At 41.9% G+C, this 23,430-nt stretch overlaps 2 protein-coding genes across 8 annotated transcripts; one reads left to right on the top strand and one right to left on the bottom strand.

Annotated features, from left to right (window-relative positions):
- Nucleotides 1-270: 270 nt before the first annotated feature.
- Nucleotides 271-3,680, top strand: fignl1 (fidgetin-like 1). Of its 2 annotated transcripts, none has more exons than XM_058651892.1 (2): nucleotides 271-453; nucleotides 1,413-3,680. In XM_058651892.1, exon 2 carries the CDS (start codon nucleotides 1,430-1,432, stop codon nucleotides 3,380-3,382), a length of 1,953 nt encoding a protein of 650 aa, XP_058507875.1. In that variant the 5' UTR covers nucleotides 271-453; nucleotides 1,413-1,429; the 3' UTR covers nucleotides 3,383-3,680. The 2 variants fall into 2 exon arrangements, with proteins under 2 accessions (XP_058507875.1, XP_058507874.1); XM_058651891.1 differs by having other exon boundaries at nucleotides 272-563.
- Nucleotides 3,681-6,918: 3,238 nt separating this feature from the next.
- Nucleotides 6,919-22,262, bottom strand: ikzf1 (IKAROS family zinc finger 1 (Ikaros)). 6 transcript variants are annotated; one of them, XM_058652409.1, is made up of 8 exons: nucleotides 21,968-22,170; nucleotides 17,613-17,666; nucleotides 17,330-17,443; nucleotides 12,334-12,603; nucleotides 10,698-10,865; nucleotides 9,652-9,777; nucleotides 9,090-9,221; nucleotides 6,919-8,734 (listed from the first exon to the last, which is right to left on the bottom strand). In XM_058652409.1, the coding sequence occupies exons 1-8, from the start codon at nucleotides 22,110-22,112 to the stop codon at nucleotides 8,004-8,006; spliced, it is 1,740 nt and encodes a 579-aa protein (XP_058508392.1). In that variant the 5' UTR covers nucleotides 22,113-22,170; the 3' UTR covers nucleotides 6,919-8,003. The 6 variants fall into 6 exon arrangements, with proteins under 6 accessions (XP_058508392.1, XP_058508391.1, XP_058508395.1 ...); XM_058652408.1 differs by having other exon boundaries at nucleotides 9,090-9,224; XM_058652412.1 differs by lacking the exon at nucleotides 12,334-12,603 and having other exon boundaries at nucleotides 21,968-22,168.
- Between the last annotated feature and the right edge of the window lie 1,168 nt (nucleotides 22,263-23,430).

Consider the following 23,430-nt stretch of genomic DNA (forward strand, 5'->3'; position numbering starts at 1 on the left):
TTTCGAGCTCAAGAAAAACGTTTGTATTATCGGTTTCATTTTTTGTTTTATTGAGTTATGTTTTAAGTAAATACAAGTGAAGGGGATCGTTTACGTCGAATGTAGATCAGTGTTATGACTGTAATGACTCATAAACAGAGTTTCTGGGAGAACCCGGGGGTTAAATGGAGCGCTCCCCAAGTGTGTGAAGACATGGGTCCCATTCCGCTTTTTGCCAAGTTTGTTGCTTTGACTTATTTTGCTATTTGATCTTGAAGTTTTACGCCAATTTGACTATTGCCATGTAGCTTAAACTGCAGTTACACACGTTTCTCTTTATCAGGTTTCCCTTTGTGGTGGGAGCAGCAGGGCGGAGCGAGTAATGAGTTTTTCGTTGAACGAATTGGAACGGGACAGGAAGTTGTAGTGTTGAGGAAGAAACAGGTGGCGGGAACAGCAAAACCGCGAGTTGAAGTAAGGCAACTGTGTTGTTGTTAATAAATCCACGTTTTGTAAGTCGCGTTTTGTAAGGACGTTTTTGCTTTCGTCAAAATATCGAGAAAGAGAAGGAGAAATCACTCATAGTAAGTGAAGTCCTCAGCCTCAGTCGTGTGACGTGTTGAACAGCTTTAACAGGACTTTGTTTACATAGTGAATTTACCTCCACTGTACAGCAACATGTCCTTCATATCTTGTCATTCAGTGTGTTAATCACAGAAATAACCACACAGCTATGTGATGTCTTGCAAGTTGCTGTGATTAATCACGATTTATCTTGTCATCTTAAAGGGATAGTTCAGGTATTTTGAAGTGGACACTGAGCAAATTATTCTATGGACATGGGTGTGATAGAGTGAGTGGTTTACAAAATATGTTTCCAGTGCGATAAAGTGCCACATACATACTGTAGGATTTGATCTCACATTTCAAAACAAGAACTATTATTACTACTACTACTACTATTTTTAATTTAAAAAGAGCCATTGAGATCGAGATCTCATTTACAAGGTTGACCTGGCCTAGAGGTCAGTAGCACATGTCTTAATAAATATCACAAATACAAGAAATAGATTACAAACAATAAATTAAAGTAATACGGTGATTTAAAAGTGCAAACAAGTTGACAGTTAAAGAGTAAAGAGTTGTGAGTGCAGAAACACTTTTATGAAAGCAGGCACTGATCAATGGATTTCTGTTTTCTGTCATTTAAGACGGAGTGAAAAGCTTCAAATAAGTGCAGTGGTTTGAATTTAACAGACATTTGTTTGTATTTACAACTTACAAACTATTTGAAATCGATTGCAACAAAGGTGTTAATTTTGACAGCACGAGTTATAAGACATATTGTGTTTGTGGGTCAGGGGTGATGAGTGCTTTGGCTTTTAGTGAAGCCATGTATTTTTCATAACATTTTGTCCCTTCTCCTTCATCAGGCAGGAACAGGCCAGGCATGAGTGGCGCACACCTGGACGAATGGCAGAGGAGGTCCTTTGACATTTCTTCTGGCAACTGTACACCTGAACAGACGGCAGATGCCTACCGGGCCCACATCCTCTCCATTCAGTATGCATGGGCAAGCTCCCAGCTCTCAGAGGCCGGCATGGCCAGCCTGTTCAGGACCTACTCGGAGCGCTACGCTGCAGTGCTGGACTCTGATGATCCCCCTACAGGACTAAACAACTATGCAGAGAGTGCACTGCATCTGGCCCGTAGTCAGAGGAACTACAGCGACAAATGGGAGTCATCCCTGACCATGGAGAGTGTGCGCGAGCTGCCCTGCGTGCAGAAGATGATACGGGCACAGCCAAGGGGAACAGGAGGACACTCCCTTGTGGCACCAGCAGATGTTAACATATCTGTGGGACAAGAGAGCAAGGGAAACTGCCTGTCCACTCCCTTTATGGGAGTCAGGTCAGAGCCTGCACTGTTCAAACCTGTAGCACCAACACAGCCTCACACCGAGGTTAACAATGGTGCAAATTATTGGACTAATATTTCTGCAGAGAAGCCAAAAGGCTCTGAGGGAATCTCAGGGAACCCAAACTTATTCCCCCGGCCTTCAGCTCGGCCGCAGTCTGTGTTTAGTTATCCTACATCAGTTCTTCCTCAGGGGAACCCTGGTCCTGCAAGTGGCACACACAACTACCAGTCCACCTTCTCCTCCACCTCTAATCCATCTAAAAGGAAGAATTTTTACAATTTGGATGGAGGAGATGTTGACAAAGGGTCGCATGGAGGTCAAGCTGCTGCTGCTGAACCACGGCCTGGAAGCAACTTCAAAACAGCTCGCGAGCAGTTCATCATTGACCACCATAAAAAACACTCCCATCAGCCTCAGAGAGGCCAGAGCTCTGGGATGGCAGCAACTGTGAAAAAATCTTTAGGCGCTAACAGACCTCGTGGCACATTTTCTAAATTTGTGTCACCTATTCCACGACAGGAGGAGGAAGACAGTGTAGCGGGTCGTAATCCCGCCCAGGAGCCTGAGATCCTGGATGAGCGTTTGAAGAACTTTGAGCCAAAGATAATTGAGCTGATCATGAGTGAGATCATGGACCATGGGCCTCCTGTGGCCTGGGATGACATCGCAGGTCTGGAGTTTGCCAAGACAACCATAAAGGAGATTGTGGTTTGGCCCATGCTGCGACCTGACATCTTCACTGGTCTCCGAGGTCCACCTAAAGGCATCCTGTTGTTTGGACCACCAGGAACAGGGAAAACTCTGATAGGAAAATGTATTGCATGTCAATCAGGTGCCACCTTTTTTAGCATCAGTGCCTCATCACTCACATCAAAGTGGGTGGGTGAAGGAGAAAAAATGGTGCGAGCCTTGTTCGCTATTGCCCGCTGCCACCAGCCTGCTGTCATTTTCATTGATGAAATTGACTCCCTGCTGTCCCAGAGGACAGACGGGGAGCACGACTCATCACGCAGGATAAAAACAGAGTTCTTGGTTCAGCTGGACGGGGCAGCCACAGCAGCTGAGGACCGAATCCTGGTGGTGGGAGCCACCAACAGGCCTCAGGAGATAGATGAGGCTGCCCGTCGACGTCTGGCAAAAAGGTTATACATCCCCCTTCCAGAAGAAGCCGCCCGACAGCAGATTATAATCAACCTCATGGCCCGAGAGAAGAACCAGGTGAGGGAGCAAGAGCTGGGGAGTGTAGTGGCGGCTACAGAGGGCTTCTCTGGTGCTGACATGACTCAGCTGTGTCGAGAAGCCGCACTGGGGCCCATCCGCAGCATCCAGCTCAGTGACATCACTACTATCAAAGCAGATCAGGTACGACCAATCCTCTACTGTGACTTCCAAGACGCCCTCAAGACGGTGCGACCCAGTGTCTCATCAAAAGATCTGGAGCTGTATGAAGAGTGGAATAAGACATTTGGATGTGGCCGTTAAACTTGGCCCCTCGTCCCCTTTGTTAAAGTTATGGACATGTGTTTGAACCTTACCTGTTTCTCGCATGTCAAAATGTCCAGACAATGGGACATTTGTTATTGTTCTATTTTGTTTTAATTGTTTACCCTTATAAACGTGTATTTTCTTGATAATAAAATAAAAAAAAGTTCAAAGCACCACAACTATCTATGTATTATTTAATGTACAAACACATTAATGGATTGTGGCATTTTCCTGTGTCCGCTGAATCCCCAGAGGGCAGTGTAATCACTCTTGAGCATTTCCCATTCACTTGTGCTGTAATGTCTCCTTAGGCTCAGTGTGCTAATCATGTCCATGGAAGTTGGGCAACACACAGTGTTATCCTGGTGTCATGTTTAAAGAAACCTTAAAGACTTACTTCCTTGCTGGTAGAGAGAAGACGGCAGTGGAGTCAACAGGAAAATCTCTTACTGCAACACTACATCCTTTTTGCATTAGACAAGAAGGGTGAGCTCCTTTATTGCAATACTGCCTCTGATCCACAGGGTTAGTTGGTGCAGATGCAAACATATCAAATGACACAATATACACAAAATGGACTTGGATGGTCTACAGCCAAGTGGTCATTTTGGTCAACAGATGTTTTTTTTTTTAAGTGGAATGCCTCACTGCTGAAGAGGACCATTATAGATTGTTTACACATGAAATGAAATTCTCATGTAAATTTCATGATGAAACAGTGTTTGAAAATCTGGAAGACCTTGAAAAAAGACTCTCATTTATTTATCATCTTTTTGTCAAGTCCCTAATAAATAATTCAGACATATGTGTGGCTGGCCACTGTGTTGAAACTTTGTTGAATTAGCCAACAGTGAAAGCAGCCCCCCACCCCCTGTGGGTGTCTGTGCACATGGGGACTCCCCACAGCTGGACTGGGACAGATGTAAAGAATTCTTCTGGTTCTTCTGGGATTCATAGAACGATGACTGAAAACTGTGCCATATGGTGCAAGCGTGTAGCTCAGTTTGACTGTGTCTGTGCAGCAGCAGTGGGCTTGTGTTTTCACAAACACACACATTACACGGTAAATTGACTAAATCCAAACAGAAAGGCCTCCGCTGCCTGCATGCATGCTTGTTACACAAATCCAGAGCACAGACCTTTGAAATGAACCTAACTATTAGGGAGTAAGTATTCAAACTCTTTACTTAAAGGTCTTGTGTGTAAGAACTAGTGACTCCTCCACTCAAGGAAGAATGGTGGCCTTCATATTCCAGATAAATGCCATTCTTAATTTGCATTGTATGCTTTTGCTTTAGAATACAAAACACACACTATAGCACTAAACATACTTATATTTAAGTTACAAACATTTCACTTTATCAAATAAAAACATCATTATTGCTTAACTGGCAAGATTTTTATCGAACAGCCGTTCAGTCCACTTTCAATCTGTAATCTCTTATACTCATGTAATGTTATTTTATTTTGAAAAACTGTACATTGTATATCCATCATGTCATCAAATTGTGTTCACAGTTATTGTGAGTGACTCGTTGCACCTGCACCAGTATCTCTGACTGCATTTGCCAGTTTCTGATATTGAGGGTTGATGCAATAATTGGCCGCTTTGAGCTTCAGATTTTATATATTACATTATTAATTTGCTGCTACATTTGAGCTACTTTTGCATACAGTAAGGAAAGTTGGCTCGCCTGCAGCTGAAGAGATATTTGTACAGTACTTCTCAGTACTGGCTCACTAGGTAAATCTAAGGTGCTATGAAATGATTTTTGGGGTAGGAGAGCGGGGGGGAGAAACCCTTGCTATACACATTTCACTATACCAGTGTATGTGAGGAAGAGGAGGATGATGAGAGAGCAAATTATTTTATCGGGAATAAATCTGCCTCTTGTGAAAAGTCAGTAGCCGACTTTGCTCGGCCTATTTACACCACTGTATTTTAACGGTGGTGATAATGGTGTTACTTCGAGAGCTCAATATTTTCTCAGGTGGTACTTGGTATAAAAAGGTTCAGAACCACTTTAATTTCCAGTAAAATGTTTGAACTCATTTAAAAGACCTGTATGTAATAAATGCATTAAGAAAAAAAAAGAAAAAAGACCATGATATGTCATCAGAGATACATCATCATGTTACATTGAAGTATTGCTACTACTTCACTGATAACAATGGCAGTCAGTCAATTTATTTGCAATTTTAAATATAATTTATGGCCTGCAAAGATTATGTGTACGTCATGGAAAAGGGGTTTTGTGTCGCTCCTTATACTTCTGTCTTTCTGTTATGTTCCACTGCAACCTCAAATCTCTGGGGAGGAAGGGGAGGAAGGGGAGGGGGAACAACGCTTATATAATAAGCATTATATATAATACTTATAATTTGGATTACATTATTAATTTGGCTTGCATTCAAATTACACACACAAATTATACAAACTGCTCTTTGGTGGAGCTGCTTACAAGTCACAGATCCCTGAAATATTATCAGGAGATTAATCTACACACTGCCAATAGATTCAACTGAAATATTTGGTTTATAGTAAATAATTTTTGTTATGATCATACGTGTGTTGGTTACAGTTATGATAAGTGACAGAGAGTAATAACATCTTGTTGAATTCTTTTGACAGAGCAGTTGGATTTTTGATTATTGAAGGAGCTGTCAGTCAAAAGGGGAAGTGAGATTTGGGATTCTGGCACAGCCAGTTTTGTTTGGCCAGATTATCCCTCTCATGCAAATGTCCTCCCTCCCCTGTCAGGCCTCAGTCAAGCGTGAGGGACTTGGTGCTGGCCACAGCTGTTTCTCATTTCTGCTAAATCACACAACAGCCATCTGGACGAAGCTGTCGCCGCACTACGCTCCTACACCAGGACCCGACCGGGCCTCAGCGCACGAGCCTGGCCTTCTGCTCCAGTGGTTGATCCGCTCCGTCCCAGCAGCTCCTGTACATGTCGGCATGCTGGTGCGCGTGTGTGTGTATGTGTAACCACTATTTAAATCAAAGGCATTTGACAGTATGTTATCCTTAAAAAAAGTATACATATTTTAATTATTCTGTTATCATTATTATTATTATTATTATTATTATCATAAGTTAGACATTATTTTAATTTATAATTACAAACGCACAGAGTCATTTTACAGTGTGTGTGTGTGTGTGGGGGGGGGTTGTTTATTTATTCCTCCTTGTAATTATACATTTCTGTCAGTATGCTCAGTGTTTTTTATGTGTTTTGTACACAAATGCCAGTCATTCCCTCTTTCTTGGCTTTTCCTTGACAGACAGGACTGAGCTGCATCATGAGTGACATCCAACCTTAATTATTTCAGAAGGATGTGAAGTGAAATCTCCATATGTCTTCAGAAAGCAACGTGAAACTGTAAAATCTCAGCTCAACTTTCCACCAACTCTACTCTCACCAACGCATAATGTTGAATATTAGAAAACTGTCTCCTATTCACACATTCCCCATAAAAAATCTGCATTTAAACACAAATTAGACAAAATAAAGCATGACACTCTTCATCCATACAGTATATAAAATATCCTTTATTGATATTTTGCAAGCACAAATTTCCCTTCAAATGCCTCACTTTTGTTTTAGTGAGTGAGAGAATTCTTAAACAAATCAAATAAAACGTAAAACAAAAAGGCCAGGGTAACATTGTCTCATGATAGAACCATAAGTAGCTTCCAGCAGCGGTCATGTTCTCACCTCAAATCCATTTAGCACAGTTGACCAGAAAAAGATGCAACTTTCTTTAAAAAAAAAAAAACCTATACTGACAGACAAAACAACAATCACTATAATAAATACAAAAATGTGATATAAATAATATGTAGGTTGCTACAAATACAAGAACATTATGAAAGTTTGGAGGGAAATCTGAGGTTATTCACAATGATTGTTAATTGTTTTTTTGTTGCTTATTTTCCTCAGAGTTGAATCTTTCGTTGACATTTCAGACAGAGGCATGTAAAAGGACAGAATGGGAATTTAACCTATTTTAAAACTGGATAAAAGTCACTGCACGGCTTTCTAAAAGAAAAGTCACATTTGCATACATGTGGTAAATACGTGATTTTAAATGTATGCACGGAAATGGCACAGTACCTCAACTGTGTCGTCTTCACTGCACAATATGTTATTTCATTAAAAAAGACAAATGAATAACAAGTATTTTTTGCATGTTTTAAGAAAAAAAAAAGTTAAAATTAAGTTAAATGGTTCTTTTCCATAATTGTGTACATTTATCTTTATTAAACATACATGCATAGTGTGTAAAAAAAAACACAACCTTCAGACATTAACAGTGTATTTTACATTATGTTTTTCTATGCTTTTGTTTCAGGTGAATGTCTATGAGTAAGGGAGTTTGGCATTTTGTCCATATATACACCAGTGTGTGTGTGTGTGTGTGTGTGTGTGTGTGTGTGTAAGTGTGTGTGTGTAAGTGTGTGTTCATGTCTGTAGTAGGCTGTGAGGACACATTTCGATTTAAACCTTTTGTGGGGACATACTGGCTCTGTCCTCACAACATTAAAGGGCCTTTTGAGGGTTAAAGATTTAGTTTAAGAGTGATGTAAGAATTAGGGTTTAGGTCGGGTTAAGGGTTAGGCATTTAGTTGCGATGGCGTGTGTGTGGATAAGTAGCGATGCTCCCCTCGCGTTATGTGAGAGGAGAACTCGTATCGGTCTTGACTCTGGTGACCACAGAGGTTGCACTCAAAGGGTTCTCTGAAGCCGTGGCAGCCCATGTGAATGGTGTACATGACGTGGTCTAGGAAGAGAACGCGGCAGTGTACGCACCGGTATGCCCTCACCTGCTCACCGTCCCCCGTCATCACCTTGAAGCCCTCAGAGGCCATCTCAATGCTGGCCCGGATGGCCTCGTACTGCCTCTGCTGCTCCTCCTTCACCAAAACACCGTTCCTAACCCCTGAGGTGATGTGATTGGTCAGGTAGATGAGGCCGGGGGCTGCCCCGCTGGGACGATCCTCATTGTTGCTCTCGGTGTCAGTGGAGTCATGGCCACTGGGGCTGGGCGAGCCGTCCTTCTCGATGGAGGCTGACTTGGAGAGCAGTAGCAGGTTCTCCGCCGCACTGTCTTTGGCTGACAGGTTGTGGCCCGACCCCACAAGGCCCTCAGACACCGGCTTGTGGAGAGGGTACATGGAGCTGAGGCCCACGTCAGAAGAGGAGGCAGGGGAGGTCTGGACCAGAGGCCGCAGCGACTCAGCCCCCAAGTAGTTGATGGCACTGTTGATGGCCTGGTCGATGACGTGGGGCTGAATCAGCTCACCTGCTCCTCCGTCGTACGAGAGGTCTGACAGACGTTTGTCACCTGAGACCCCAGAGAGACACAGACAGGCAATGTGAAGGTTATCCTCGACTGAAACACTTTCACCTCCATCCCGATTTTATATCCCCTCTTCTTCTGTTAGAAATATTATCATCACTTTTAATGTAAATTTATACCCAGATAAATATTGAAAGCACTGACTAAACAGCAATTAAATAAATTAAAGGCACAATTCCCGTTTCTCTGTTATACTGCATGCACTCTGCAGAGCCAAGGTGGCAGCTAATTAAGACAAGACACACAGCAGCTTCACTTATGCAGCAGTTACACGACTTTCCCAACAAAAGAAGCAACAGAATCATTATTTTACACAAAGGAAGCAGATTGCAGCCCTTACCCACAAACTTCTGTGGCATAGTGCTTTTACGTTTAGCTACATTATTAGCTAGTCTGTCTAGCACCAAGGCTCTGTCAGATCCCGTCTGGCTTAAGTCTTCCCTCTGCTCATTCTGGTTGCTTTCTTCCTTTACTACTGGAAAGCAAGACAGAAAAGTAGATTTCAGAGTCAAAGTAGTTTGAGTTTATCTTGTTTAAAGCGATGAACTGGTGCCTGATGACACATGCCAGGTAATATTTCCCTCACAGTACAGAGTGCTCTTACACAATCTGTTCATGCTCACATAAAAAAGTGTTTCTACACTTAAAAACAAAGCTTTTCAATATTTTTTCAACATTAAGAATCTCAACTAGGCTATTGTGTGTTTAGAGATATTTGGACAAATGTGGCAACGTGATAAAAGTGACTTAATTAGCTCTGACATTTGGAAAATTAAAGCTGTTCTGATTTTTAAAAAAAGGAAAAGGCATGAATTTCATTTTAATTAGCAAAATCATCAGCATGGTATGCTGTTGTCGCCGGCAACATCAGTAATATAGATCATGAGATTTGGGTGACTGACCTGTGTAGATGCTGCTCTGCAGCCCCATGCACTGGAGGTAGTTGTGACAGCGCTCCTTGTGCTCCTCGAGAGAGCTGCGCTGCTTGTAACTCCGGCCACAATAAGCACACTTGTGCGGTTTTCCCACTGAAAAAAAGAGAGCAATTAAATGCAATTATTGTCAATTAAGTGGCAAACAAAGATTAGATATATGATTTGAGTGAGTTCGACTAAAATGATTTAACCCCTTTACCCCCCCCCAGTATTATCTGTGGTCTTTCATGGAAAAAAAAAATCAAATGGGCTGGATTTTAAATTTCCAATGTGAAGTCAACCATGTACAGTGTATGTAGCACTGGCTGTTGTCAGACAAATGCAAAGAGCACCACCTACAGGAAAACCAGAAGAAAGGTCTTGTCTGCTGCCTGCAGTGAATTCCCTGGGAATTCCTGTGCAAAAACTTCACAAGCAAACTTGTAATTCTTGCAATGACATGGACATGTTTGCCACTGTAGTTGTGTTATAGGTGTTTTGGGGGAAATTTGGGAGCAACCTGGTGGGGATTTTACATACAGACCTATAGTTCCTTCTACAGGAATTAATCTTTTTTTTCCAATTTAATTTCTCTTTAGCGACCTCAAGCCCTACATTTAAATAGGAGAGCCCGCCATTTTTGGTGGCAGTAATTTTCCTTCAATTTAGCCTTTGTCTAGCATTTCATTCAGTTTCATAGCCTATACAGACTTGGAATTGTAAAACTTTAAAACATTATTTTAAAAGTGATTGACACAAAAAAAGTAAACCCTTTTATTTTTCAGTTAAAAGTATTTAGAGCAAACTCTGTAAGTGTGTTGTTTACAACCAAAACATTTCATTAGCACGCACTTCTGCAAAGCATTTTTCAAAAAAAAGTGACACCACATCTACCCAGTGAACTTCCCCTTACACAGCAGGAGCTCTCACTGTATATGCACTGCAGAACAGTGCGTAAAGACTTCCACCTTGTGTTCCTAGAATAGTCGAGTGAGTGCAGAAGTTTGCAGTGTGGGTGACCTGTGCATACTCACCAGAGTGGGTGCGTAAATGGCCAGTGAGGGCATCCCTCCTGCGACAGGCGTAGCTGCACAGATGACACTTGAAGGGTTTCTCCCCTGAATGGAGCTTGATGTGGCGCAGCAGATTACCCTTCTGTGTGAAGGAGGCGCCGCACTGGCTGCACTGGAAAGGCCGCTCTCCTGAGAAAAAGAACACAGCAAAAACACATTGTACTGTAAAGAGGACGGTAAGACGCACAGACACAGAACAGTGGGGGAAAAAAAAGAACCAATTTATGTCTTTCATGTACACATGATTTTAAGTCTTTTCCTGATTGCTCTCCCTGATCTCATCATGTCTGATTCTTCTGCTGACAACAATAAAAACAGCTAGAAAAAAGCCGACTGTTGCTGTGGGGATGCGGGGTCACTGCACTACAAGCATCCTGAGCGCCAGAACAAGTCGAATGATGGAGCGTCTCTAGGGCTGAGAGTGATCCAGCAGCCGGTGGGAGGGTTTCACAGCAGAGTGACACTCCATCTCTCCATGCTCCCCCTGCCCCACTGACTTCTGGCGCTCTGATCGAACAAGAGCCTTTCAGACTCAGCCTGCCAGTTCCGTAATGCACCATTGCCTAGGTCAATTTGATCTGAAAATCTCATTTTTTACTCTTCTTCGTCTCTGAAATAAGAGGGGCGCATCACAATGCAAATTCAGCCTCATTTGAATAAAGCGAAGGAAACACTTTGTGTTGAGAGCCAGTCTTCCTGATCAGCGCCTCTGGAATAAACCAATATCCAGCCTCTCCGAGTGTTGTGGCATTCTGTGAGAACGTTTTAATACGTCTTTTTTTTCAAAGGCCCCCCATAAAATAAGAGTCACCAGTGAAGCAGCAAAAATATATAAAAAAGGAAATTCATTAAAAATGCATTTCTGGAGCAAAGACCCACCACAGAATATTTTCTATTTAAATAGGAGGCACTTCATTATATCCTTTATTGTACTTTCTTTTGCATTTACATTAGCCTAGTGTTCCTTTCTTCCATTTTGAGTTTCATTAGTTTCTAAAGCTTGACAGTTAAGTGCCTTTTTCAAAAATGTTCCCCACCACTGGTTTGGTTTCATTACAATAGAATATCAATTTTGAAATTTGAAAAAAACTTTTAATAGCCAGATAATTGTCACTTCAAGGAGATTCCACATAATTGCAGCAGATATCCTGCTCCTCATCGGCGTGTAGCATGTGTCTTTGGTCCGAGTTTGTCTCTGATACTTTATCGCACACTTATTTGACCAGTTACTGCTGCTTGTAATGTGGTAATTCAGAGTCAACCACATGAACAATAATGAACACTAATGGTTTGCTCAAAGTCTATTTCACGCATGATGGGACATGCATACGACCAAATGCAGGTATGCCATCACCGCTACATCTAAGGGAAAACATAAAACAGGCTTTGCGTTTATGTCTATTGTTATGTGTAGGTGAGGAAAGCTATAATACAGCAGAAACAGAAGATATACAGTAAGGAACTATTCTGGGGTATTTATTTTGCCTTTTAAAGTCTAAATAATGCTCTAAGACTAGAAAGGATCTGTAGAAGACACCTCTCATACTGTCAGTGAACATGGGTGCAAAGGAAGGGCAAGTGTTGCAGGTTGGCTTACCAGTGTGGCTTCGCTTGTGCACCATCAACACATTGGGGCCAATGCAAACTATCCCACAGATATCGCACTTGAGCTTCCCGTTGGGCAGCCGGATACCTCCGGCTGAGGAGAAGGCCTTGGCTTCGTGGCTCGGCTGTGAGCCGTTCACCTTGCCCCCAGAGGCATCGATCACGCGCAAGTCTTCCGCACACTCCTCCTCCTCCACGCCATTCATGTCACAGGCCAGCCCATTCTCCTCATCACTGCGAGCCTCAACTTTAATGTTACAGACTGAAAAAAGAGGGCAAGGGGGGGGGCCACGGTTTAGAATAGAGGGCAGTTTCTCAGTGTAAAAGTATTACTGTGACATTAAACTACTTAAATGATCAATTCTAAAAGTGAGTGTGAATTGGATTCTTCTTTAAAATAAATTTACAAGCCTGGTCATATTTGCTACAGTTCTTGTTTTTTAATCTAAATTCCCTTTTCTTTTGACATTTTAGGTTTATAATTTTCTTTCTCGTGTTGTTTGGCCTTTTTTTTTTAAGTCCTTTTTAAGTGACTGACTTTGACAAACACTTACTTTTCTTTGCACGTGAATAAGAATGGTACATTTTCGACTCATTTTGTGAAAGAACACAGTAACATGTTCAGCCTTCTGCATTTAAACTGTGAACCTCTTTTCTTTTGGAGCAGCAGAAGAGTTCTTAAGGATACACAGGTGGAGAGCATGACTACACTGTTGGAGGATGTCAGTGACGAGATGAAGAAACACACAGATCATCTCACACAATCACACTTTTGGTGAAGTAAATGACAGCAAGATAAACAGGAAACAGGAAACTGTGCAAAACTAGGGACGACAGCAGTGCGTATCAGAGCAACAAAGTGTGATGCGCGCGCACACACACACACACACACACACACACACACAGGAACACACAGCCGTGTGTGCATATGCAGCCTTTTCATCTCTTCTTGTTCCTTCACTGGGGTTGTACCTTTGACTTAAATGAAAAATACTGGAAATAAATGCTGCATGACTCATGAATGGAAAGGATTATCTGTTAAACTGCCGCTACTGTTGTCTCTACACTGTTATTCCCAAAGTGATTAGGAATAGAGAAGTGTCTTCTGTGTTAAACTAGCGGCTCCTCATTTTCCCACCAGTTAAGTTTAGAAACATTTCAGAGAACTGACAGATCTTGCAAGTCCCATAATGTGGTTGCATGTCATGGTGTGGTAGCAGACTGATTTCCCCATGCCTCTACCTCTGTTTGTACAACTGAAGAGGAAGAAGTGGAAATCATGAAATGTAGGAATCTATGGAAAAGGGGAAGCTTCAGAAAGAGGGCCTGTCTAACTGAAATACCAAGAATTATGGAGAAGTGACAGAAAGGGAAGCACGGGAAAGGAATTGTAAAATAGCCTGTAACTGAAACAGTTTTTTTGTAATGTTCACTGACAGCACTAAGGAAACATAAATCCCCTGACATACAGAATGTTTCCCATAGACAGCAGGGGGTGAACATTTTAAGAACTAACACCAGAGGATCGCAAGACTGTTCACTCTTCAGTCGTATATTCCTGTCATCCATCAGTGAAGGATTTTTCTTATCTTGTATCACACGACAGTCTCCTCTTCTGCTTGAATGTAGAAATGTTTTGGAAAACATGTTTTTGTCATTTTGCTGAGCAATGACAAACTAAAATGTGTGCATGCAAAGTGACAGAAAGGCTTCAATGCTGCTTAAAATGTAAAAGATGATGGTGAGATTAAGTAATAAACTGTGCATGATTTATTTATTAAAAAATAACAATACATTCAATTTATAATTACAGGGATAACATACACTAGATGTAAACACAAAAACTCATGTGCTATAGTAGTTTCTCTTTAGTTTTACATGCATAACATGAAGTTAAAACCACATTTTCTTAACCATCTACGTGACGTTTAGCAATGTGTGTGAGTGTGTGTTTGTGCATTTCAAAACCTATGAATTTCTCACAACTGAGAGTTTTTCTAATCCAGGTGTTAGCAATTTATTGGTGATTTTTTTTTTTAAAAGGTCAAGTGAATAAGTTCATTTGCATATCAAAAAATCACTAAGTGGCTACACCACCTCAGTCCTCCTTAACTAATTAAAGGACTTAGTAATACTACCTTCAGTCGCACCTCTGAATACTTCTCTAATGCCAACAGGGAGTTGTGAAATTATGTAAATCTGATCTGGGAAACAATATATAATTTAAGTCTGAAGCAAATAATGTTCAAAAAGAAATTGTTGATTTACTGATTTATGGAAAACTACTGGTTGGATTAATAAGCTAAAAACCTTTATGCTTATCAGCAACTGTCAGTTCCTGAAACATGCAATACATCAGCAAGGTTCTCAAGTTGAAGCAGACAGAAGGGAACCATGAAAACTGGTCCGTCGCCCACTTCCATTGGATAAGGGGAAGTTGTGACTAAATCGGGAGAAGGAAGAAGGCTTTTTACTTTATATCATTTGTCATGGTCACACATCCTGATTAGCTCTTTTTGGGAAGCAACTGTCAGGTCACATAGTGGACAAACAAAACAGGTCGCAATAAAAATGTTATAACCTGGTCTGGAACTAATCCTCACATTGCAGATAAAGAGGTGAAACAGACTGGAGCAGAAAATGCTCTGACTGTAACGAACACTAGGAGAAGTGTGAGGTGACAGAAATCTCCAGACTCTCTGTAAGTTTCATTCGGCACTCACAAGCGTGTTTACAGTACAGTCGGCTGTAGAAATCCCCTTCACAAGTGAACCTCCAAAAGTGTTGTTTTAAAAAGCAGGAGTGCAAAACTAGTCAGACTAACGTGACAGAGAAACACAGGGAGTCTGCTGGAGGTTCCTGTTACTGACGTGTGCTGCTCTCACTGCCTGAAAATAACCCTGTGTGCAAGGTAGTGGAACCACACGTGTTAAACCACGCGAGCGACATACTCAACACGACTTGCAGGAACACTGAAAACAGCCTGCTTTTCCCCTCACACTTTTTTTATAAAGACTCGCCTCCAAGTTTTTAGGAAGTAGACCACTCAGTCTCCCTCTCAGTCTCATGTCAAATCTGAAATAGCAAAGGTTCTGTCTGAATCACTGAAAGTGAAATGCTATAACTGGGATTCCTGTTTATTTACTTCAGCTATAGTTATGAGGAAAAAAAAATTAAATATAGTATAACGTTTGTTTCACTTTGACTTATTAACCTCGTCACTCTTGCAGTGTGGACTGCAGTGTTTGTGAATGCATAATAATAATGACAATCCCAGGCTGTGAAAGCATACTTGCAACAGGAAACGACCTGGGTTTTGAGGTTGAAGCTTTCGATACCATGAGGTCCTGTGTCCCACTTACAGACCCCCTGTTTTTGCCTTTTTCATTACAGAGAACTGAGCAGCACATGATCCTGAGAGATAATTATAACAAATTCTGGCTTTTATCGCAGAGGCATCAGTGCATAGCTGTACCAGATACTTGCACTTCCCTTCTTTTTACACTTTGGGCTCTTTTTTTCTCTGTCCCTATATAGACACAAGTACACACACACACAAGCACACATGCAAAGTGATTATACTGAATAGGGATTGAACAGAATACAGCACATGAAAGTGTCGCACATCCACGCTGACAGTGGCGCTCGCCTCGCTGTCTTTACACGGTGCAAATGAGAGTAAAGAGTTTAAATCATGTGCGATCACTATTTCCTGTGTTTTCCATGTTGTACTAAACCAATCAGACAGCTGAGACGTACACAATCGTATAAAGCACGGCTCACAGGCCGCATAACTCAATTTAACATGTACGGAGTGCATGTGTGTGTGTATGCAGGTGTGTGGACCACACACACCTGCATACACACACACATCTCTGTCTCTCTCGAGCTTGAGCTTGAGCTTGGCCCTGTTCCTGAACTCTTTATCTCCTGATGTGTTGAAATTGTCTAATGGCAAGTTCTTCTTAGGAAACTCTTACACATCCTATTTCAGTTTCCTCTCATGTATTATTGTCTACTGTGTGCTGCTAATCTTTGCCGTTATCTGGATAAGTGGAAAAATACTGATAGGATGGTGAAATTTGAGCTGTCACACTTTCCTTTTTTTTTTTTTGCAGTCGCATAAAACCATTTTGCAATGATGAAAATAAAAAATATTTCACCTACATTTAAATGATGTGTGTGTGTGTGGTTCACATCTAACTCCCAAAACAAATACTTCAATCTGAGTGCGTCTTGAAAGCTGTGGCTGTCCCTGATATTGTGGACATATTGAAAGTATTCACAATCTCTGAATTAATCATTAAAAAAAAAAACAATAATAATAAGCAACATGATAATCTTCCTGTACATGCTAAGTCTTGCATCTTGCTGTCATGCAAAACTGACAAGCCTTTAATGACCAACATTACATACTTTTTTTTCACAAATCCCCCACGTTAGAAGACTTGAGATAAATATACACCACCAGTGTGAATCCCTCTTGCATGCTTCATCCTTATTTTCACCATGATATTCCCTGGCTTGATGTTCACAAACTCAAATCAAGGCCACATTAGCTATTCCTTAAGATTCTGCTTGTTAATGACATGCCATGGATCAAAGCGTTTTTTTTTTTTTTCTCTCTTCTTTTTTACCTTTTCTGCCAATGACCTAAATGTGTCTCTTTGCAGCTTTAAATCAATTTTCCGAGGGATTTGGAATGGCAAATTTCTCCCACTGGATGTGCATGAAATTATGTTTGAAAAGCATGTTTATGTTTTTTTTTCCGTACGGATGTTGTGCTTTTGATACCACTGGTGTAAGTGTTTAAGTCTGATTTGGGAATGAATACATTACTGATGGGAACGGCTCTGGCTTTTTGATTCATTTTACTGCGCCGTACGCTCGCTATGTAATGTAGCAGTCACACACTCGTGCCAATGTACACAAGCATCCCTGATATTCTTATTGGCTGTGGGTGAATTTGGTGAGATGTGGCCACGCACCTTTGTCCCCTCTGTTGTTGTGCAGGTGGGCGGAGCTGGCTGACAGGTCCTCGGGGACGGCCATGGGCTCCTCTGCCTCCTCAGATGCATCATTGGCAGGGGGACTGTCCCTGCCTGTGGAGACACACACCAGCAAACACCCATCACTCACCATACAACCTGCAATATGTTTCATTCACTGGGAGCAAAATGAACTCCAGGCGGGTATAAGAGCCAGTTTGCTGGCCTATTGTATCTGCATTCTGCACTCAATGGCTCAATCATGTAGTAGGTAGTCTTTTACCTGGCATTTGGGCCATTTCCTGGGCCTCTTCTGTCTCCATGCGGTGCAAGTACTCTAATGGGAGAGAGACAGAGATGTATTTGTGTGCAGGTTTAATCAAGTACAGGCTAAAGAAACACCATTATAGACTGGAGTAAGAGGTGTACTTTCTCAGCATGACTCCGTCACCTCAGTGAGATCACTCTTGTCACAGCTGCAGACACACCACTGTCCCCACCATTACGTTACAAAGAATCACAGACATTTTCATTACAAGTCTGACAGAGAGACTGAGCTTGGAGAGTGGCTTGGCTCCAGCTGATGGGGCCCGCTGGTAGCACGACTTCACCGGGAATGAGCTTTCAGACCACATTTGTTATTTATTGTTAATTTCCTGCCACATAATCATCCAAAAATGCAAACTGACTGCCGCAAAATTAAGCAGAAAATTAACTGGCCCCAGGTCACCAAGGATGCGGGCGTTCGCCGTGCCCAGCTGATCGGTGCTCATGTTCTCTCTAATTTACTGAGCATGCATCACTGAGCCCGCGGCCTGAGCACGGATGCATGCAAGCTACAATCAGAAACAAAGGGAGGGAGAGAAAGTGAGGGGAGATGAGGAAGAAGAGGAGAGAGAAAGGCAACGAGATACACATGGAGGCAGAGAAGTGGATATAGTGATGGCAAGGCGAGAGTCAGGAGCAAATGCAACAGGAAGGTGCAGAGAAAGAAAAGAGATGGAAAAGCAGGCCAAAGGACAGAGAAGTTTATTCTCTTTATTTATTTATCTACTTATTTACTTTTTCTTTTTTTTCTCAAGACAAGACAAGGCTGCTGAGTTCAGACGCAAAGCTCCGGCCAGGGCTGAATATCTGAGGAGTCACCAGTGCTTGTGGCCCCATTAATAATGGATGGCCCTCAAGCCTGCAGCAGATGGGCCCAACAGCCTCAGCCCCATCTTCGCCACTTCAAGAAGCCCTCGGTGGAGTCGCTGCCCAGTCCAAGCAGCCACGCAGGGAGAAGTGAAGCTCCTGAAAATAGCGAAACAAGCCCAAGGGAGAAGGGGAACCTAGGCCTTCCTGTTTTACTGACAGATGGCTCCACACATTTGGAACAAATAGTGGGAAGCGACCAGGCCACTCTGTCGCAACTCAAAATATTCTGCGGAGTCAATTCAGGAGCTCGGTATCCTGCAGACGCCTAGGACACAAGTGTCAGCGGGAGGGAGGAGGGAGGGGGTGTCAGGGCAAAGTTCACTGGTGCAGATGATTTGCTCGGCACAACACTGGGGTGTTGCGTGTTTCTCTGCCTCGACTGCGTACAGTGCTGTTCTTCAGCATCTGGAGTTTGGAGGTTGGGTACAGTGGGAGGTGTATTCTCATGTCCCCTTTTTTCTGGGCAGATGGTGCGAAGGGAAACACGGATGTGTTGGCGGGGGGGGGGGGGGGGGGGGGGTCTTCGACAGAAATAAAATTTTGAAAAAAAGTTCCAACATTCAGCCACAACCCACTTGCGTAGGCATGTGGAAAGCAAGGTGCATGTAGAGTATTCAGGAAGTAGCTATTTTTTTTGAGAAAGTGATACTATTTACATGCTGCTTTTTTTTTTCCACATGTCACTGACATTTCAAACAACTCGTCCCATGTCGTTTTCTAGTTGTACCTCAGTCTTATGATACTGTGCCTTAAGTGGGATCAATGAATTTGAACTGTCCTTGGCATCAGTTTATAGTCTGACTGAAATAATGAAAACCTTACTCACTTTATTGGGCATGACATTTGTGTGTGTCTGTGTGTGTGTGTGTGTGTGAGCTTGTGTTTGTTACCTCTTTTTCTGGCCATAAACACTGATCTTGTCAGGACCAGTAGTCCTCATGGAGACCAAAACCTGGTCCTCATTTTTGAACTTAAAGTTATGGTTATTCATTGACTGGTTGTGGTTATGATTAGGGATAAGGCTTTGGTTTGGCTCTCCAAATGAATGGAAGTCAATGCAGCGTCCTTAAAGAAAAGCTGCACAAACATGTGTGTGTGTGTGTGTGTGTGTGTATGAACTGTAAGCAGGTGGAATTTTTCAACCGAGTGAAATGGAAGTCACAGAAAATAGTTGCAGGGGGACATGAAAAGTTTTGGTCTGAGTACGTCAAGTGAGGAGAGGCAGGAAGAGGCTTGTGGGTTGACAGAATTCTCAGTCGTCCTCCTCCTCCTGTGTGTCTGCGCGTGTGTGTGTGTGTGTGTGTGAGGCGTGAACACATAGCGAGGTGCAAAGGCTACATCAGGGAGCAGGGTGGAGATGAGAAACAACGAAACCGTTAACAGATACTGTGGACCACACCAGTAAAGTCTGGGTACCCTGGGGGAAGCTCAAACACCAGTGTGTGTGTGTGTGTGTGTGTGTGTGTGTGTGTGTGTGGTACTATTTAAGCGTCTATAGACAATACACATTTAAAATGAATCATGAACACGGCCAACACTCAAGGATGAACATTGAGGACTTTATATTAGGAAACAGAGTGTTTCAGGGAGAACTAAGTTTGAGTCATGTGATGAAAATTGTATGAATTGTAACAATATTCACAAAACATGACACTTTGATGAAGTACATGTGTATATTATAAATACATTATTTAAATAAATAAGCAAAATTACTGACACTTAATAAAAATGTGTGTTTGAAGAAAAGCACTGATGCGGCGGGTGCCTTTTTTTTTATCAACAATTACGAGAAGATATTGCCAAGCAAAATGGTACACGGTCACCTTTGTTCATGAGATTCTCATCAGTAATTCATGAAATATTTGGGTGTAAGTGGGTCGATAGCGTTAACGGATGTGTTCTGGGAGTCTATGGAGGGTGAGGGCAGAGTTAAGGTAACACTGAGGAGAAGTTTCCCCCATTTGCATCTGACACACTTCACTACTCTGCTATTCAGACGGTATACAATCATTTTAATAACTGTCTGTCTTCCTCTCCCCCCTCCTACTTCTGTTTCTACTGACAAGAAAGATAATGGATGTGCAGCACTTTCAGCTCTGCTCTTTCTGAGCTGTGGAAAAAAAAAAGTCCTACATGTGGAGGTACAGAGGTTCATTTCCAAGTTTCTGTATGTCTGTATGAAATCACACGTATTGGCCAAGTTTTTTATTATTAAATGTCTGGTTTTAGTCATTTTACTGGATAAATGAAAGTAAAAAGGCTCAAAAACATTTAAAAATAGTGTTTTACTTTTACTGTTTTACACATTCATACTTGCTAAAAAGAAATAAAACAGATTTTACAAGACCAAATATGTCTTATTGGCTCATAAATGATGGGACTATACTGATACATAACATATATATAACATATAACACTTTAAGTGCCACAATTCAACAACTGAGGAATTAACTCTTAATTAAAAATATTTAAATATTCAGTAGGACTTAGATTAATTTCTAAATATGTTTAACTGCTACAATCTTTACGCTTTGTTAAATATACAATAGAACATTTTAAATTTACTTTTTTTTATTCTGGGCGTTGAGGAACGACTTTCCACCTCTGTGACAGCAGTGTAAAAAGTTTAATCACTCCTGCCTACATGTGTGTGTTTTCTCCCCTTCAGACTGTAAGTCGAACAAGTGAATACATTAACGGTATGAGAAATGATCGCATTTATATTTACTGTCGATTAATTTGACACACAGAAGATGGAGCAGTGTTGGTCGGTGCGAAATGATTTCCGGTTTGAACAGCGGCAAAATACTGTAGTTATTTATTTTTGTGACCCTCGGTTAATTTGTCTATATTAAAGTATTTCTTCTCTCTTTGTGAAAATACGTTTTTAATATTTGAGTTCCACACACAGAGTGTCTGAGTTTCCTGAGCGCGCACATCCGCTGCAACAGGTGCCATAACAGGAAAGTGAAAAATAATTCAACAAACAGGTTGAAATTATGACAAAATGCGTGGGTAATTATTATTAAATTCTAAATTACGCTTTATGTAAATGTGAATCATTGTGAGACAATTTATCCACGTTTTCCTGAAGGAAAGTTACGCAAGGAAAATAGGAGAAATTCCATTGTTGCGCTTGAATTAGCGGTTATACAGAAACTAATTACGAGTTGAAATATTGATGTACACTTCCGAGATTAACTTTAAAAAACACTCTGGCGTGTCAATCCGTCACTAATCCAACACCATGTGAGAATTACGCACGGGATCTGATGCTGCGGCAGCGCACCTGCACCGAAACTACAAGGAGAGCGTGTTTTCCAGTCAGACGCAGATGAAACTCCTTAAACTCCCGGCAAAAAAACTCTCTCAGCTCACAGGTTGTGACTGGGTGTTCGGTGTGAGAGTGGAGCGGGAAAAGCACAGTGGAGATCACTTTACCTGCTATTCCTTGAGTTTGCAGAATGAAGTTCTTCCAGCTCTCCCCGGCTCCATGTGCAGAAGGTCGCAGCGCCGCGGCGGCCCCATGGAGCTGCGCCCGGAGTCCCTCCCCTCTCCACTGCACTTCCTCGTTCCAGCCCAACATGACTATGTCTCTGAGCGCGACTGAGGCATTTTGCTTGCTTTTATCCACAGGCCGAGTCTGCAGCGCCGAGTCAAGCCACCGAACCCTTGGCACTTGCTTTGTGCCGTGCCAATAAAAGCTGACACCCAGTAGACCATGACTGGCAGTCATGCATGAGATGGGATGAGGCGCGCGAGGAGAGTGGACCGTTCATCGTTTATTTATTTCATTCTCAGTGAAGAAGCTGATTGGGGGGGGGGGGGGGGGTCCTCACTGGCATATTGGACAACTCAACCAATGTCACCTGTACTGGCAACCCATGAAATTAACACAAGTGTTTTATTTCCCATATAAGTAGCTTTTTCTTTTTTCCTTTTCTTTAAATAAAAACAACTTCTTATACAGTCTTCCATACATTTGAGTGTCATGTGCTCTGCTCCTCTCCTGCTCTGACCCAATATATTTATAACCATAACGCTCATGCAGATGTTTAATGTGGAGTCTCAAGTTTCTTATTATTGTATTGTGTCACAGACCAAATGCAATTTTTAGATACAATTAAACATTTTTAATTGAAAATTCATGCTATGACGTCCACCACCAGAAATATTTAAATATCCAAACTGTTTAAATGTCTTGGAACTGAGTAGCACGTCATTTATCTGGATTTTTTGGAGTGAATCATTAATTTACCTGACAGCACCACACCGCAGAAAATCAGTCCCTATATTCAAACTGTTAAATAACTACAGTCCACTTTTCATATCAGGCCAATCTTACGGTCATGCTCTTGCTCAATTTGAATTTCCGATAATGACGGGTGCCCACATATTGTCTGAAATTATTAAAATAAATATAAATTGTGGATTAATATTGATGGCAATTCTAAATAAATGATGAGTTATATGTCTGGTTTGGCTAACTCAGACATGTCCGGTTTTATTATCTCTTATGAGTATCTGCTGTGGCTCTGTCGTTTAACATAAAGCTGTACTATTAACACACTCTTTCCTCTTGCAATGAATATATTCAATGCTGATTAAGTGACAGGAGTTTATATGGTGGTGGTTGTACCTCATGACTGTTTATCCCAGTATCCCACTGTCCTCAGGCCCCTCAGGCCGCCCTTATCTCAGGAGACGCTGTCTGGGTTGGATTGCTGAGTCACCTTTCGTTGCCCTTATCTCCTAAGAAGCATAACATTCAGGCAGTTGGTTGCAAAAGGAGGAACTTTGGGCAGGAGAGTTGTGTCTTCACAACCATAATATGGATTGCAGCAATGCTCGCTGACTTCCTCAAACCATTGCAGCTGACACTCCCACATCTCTCAGTTCAGAAC

The sequence above is a fragment of the Solea solea genome, chromosome 15 (genome assembly GCF_958295425.1).
Source record: "Solea solea chromosome 15, fSolSol10.1, whole genome shotgun sequence".
NCBI classification, from domain to species: domain Eukaryota; kingdom Metazoa; phylum Chordata; class Actinopteri; order Pleuronectiformes; family Soleidae; genus Solea; species Solea solea.

Excerpts from the sequence above, each read along its gene's own strand:
- fignl1 (XM_058651892.1), top strand. The coding sequence starts at position 1,430 with ATGAGTGGCGCACACCTGGACGAATGGCAGAGGAGGTCCTTTGACATT.
- ikzf1 (XM_058652408.1), bottom strand. The coding sequence starts at position 22,112 with ATGTTGGGCTGGAACGAGGAAGTGCAGTGGAGAGGGGAGGGACTCCGG. Across the intron at positions 12,604-17,329 it reads CAACAACAGAGGGGACAAAG|TCTGTAACATTAAAGTTGAG; the intron begins GTGCGTGGCCAC and ends CTCTTTTTTCAG. Across the intron at positions 9,225-9,651 it reads GCAGAGCAGCATCTACACAG|TAGTAAAGGAAGAAAGCAAC; the intron begins GTCAGTCACCCA and ends CTTGCTTTCCAG.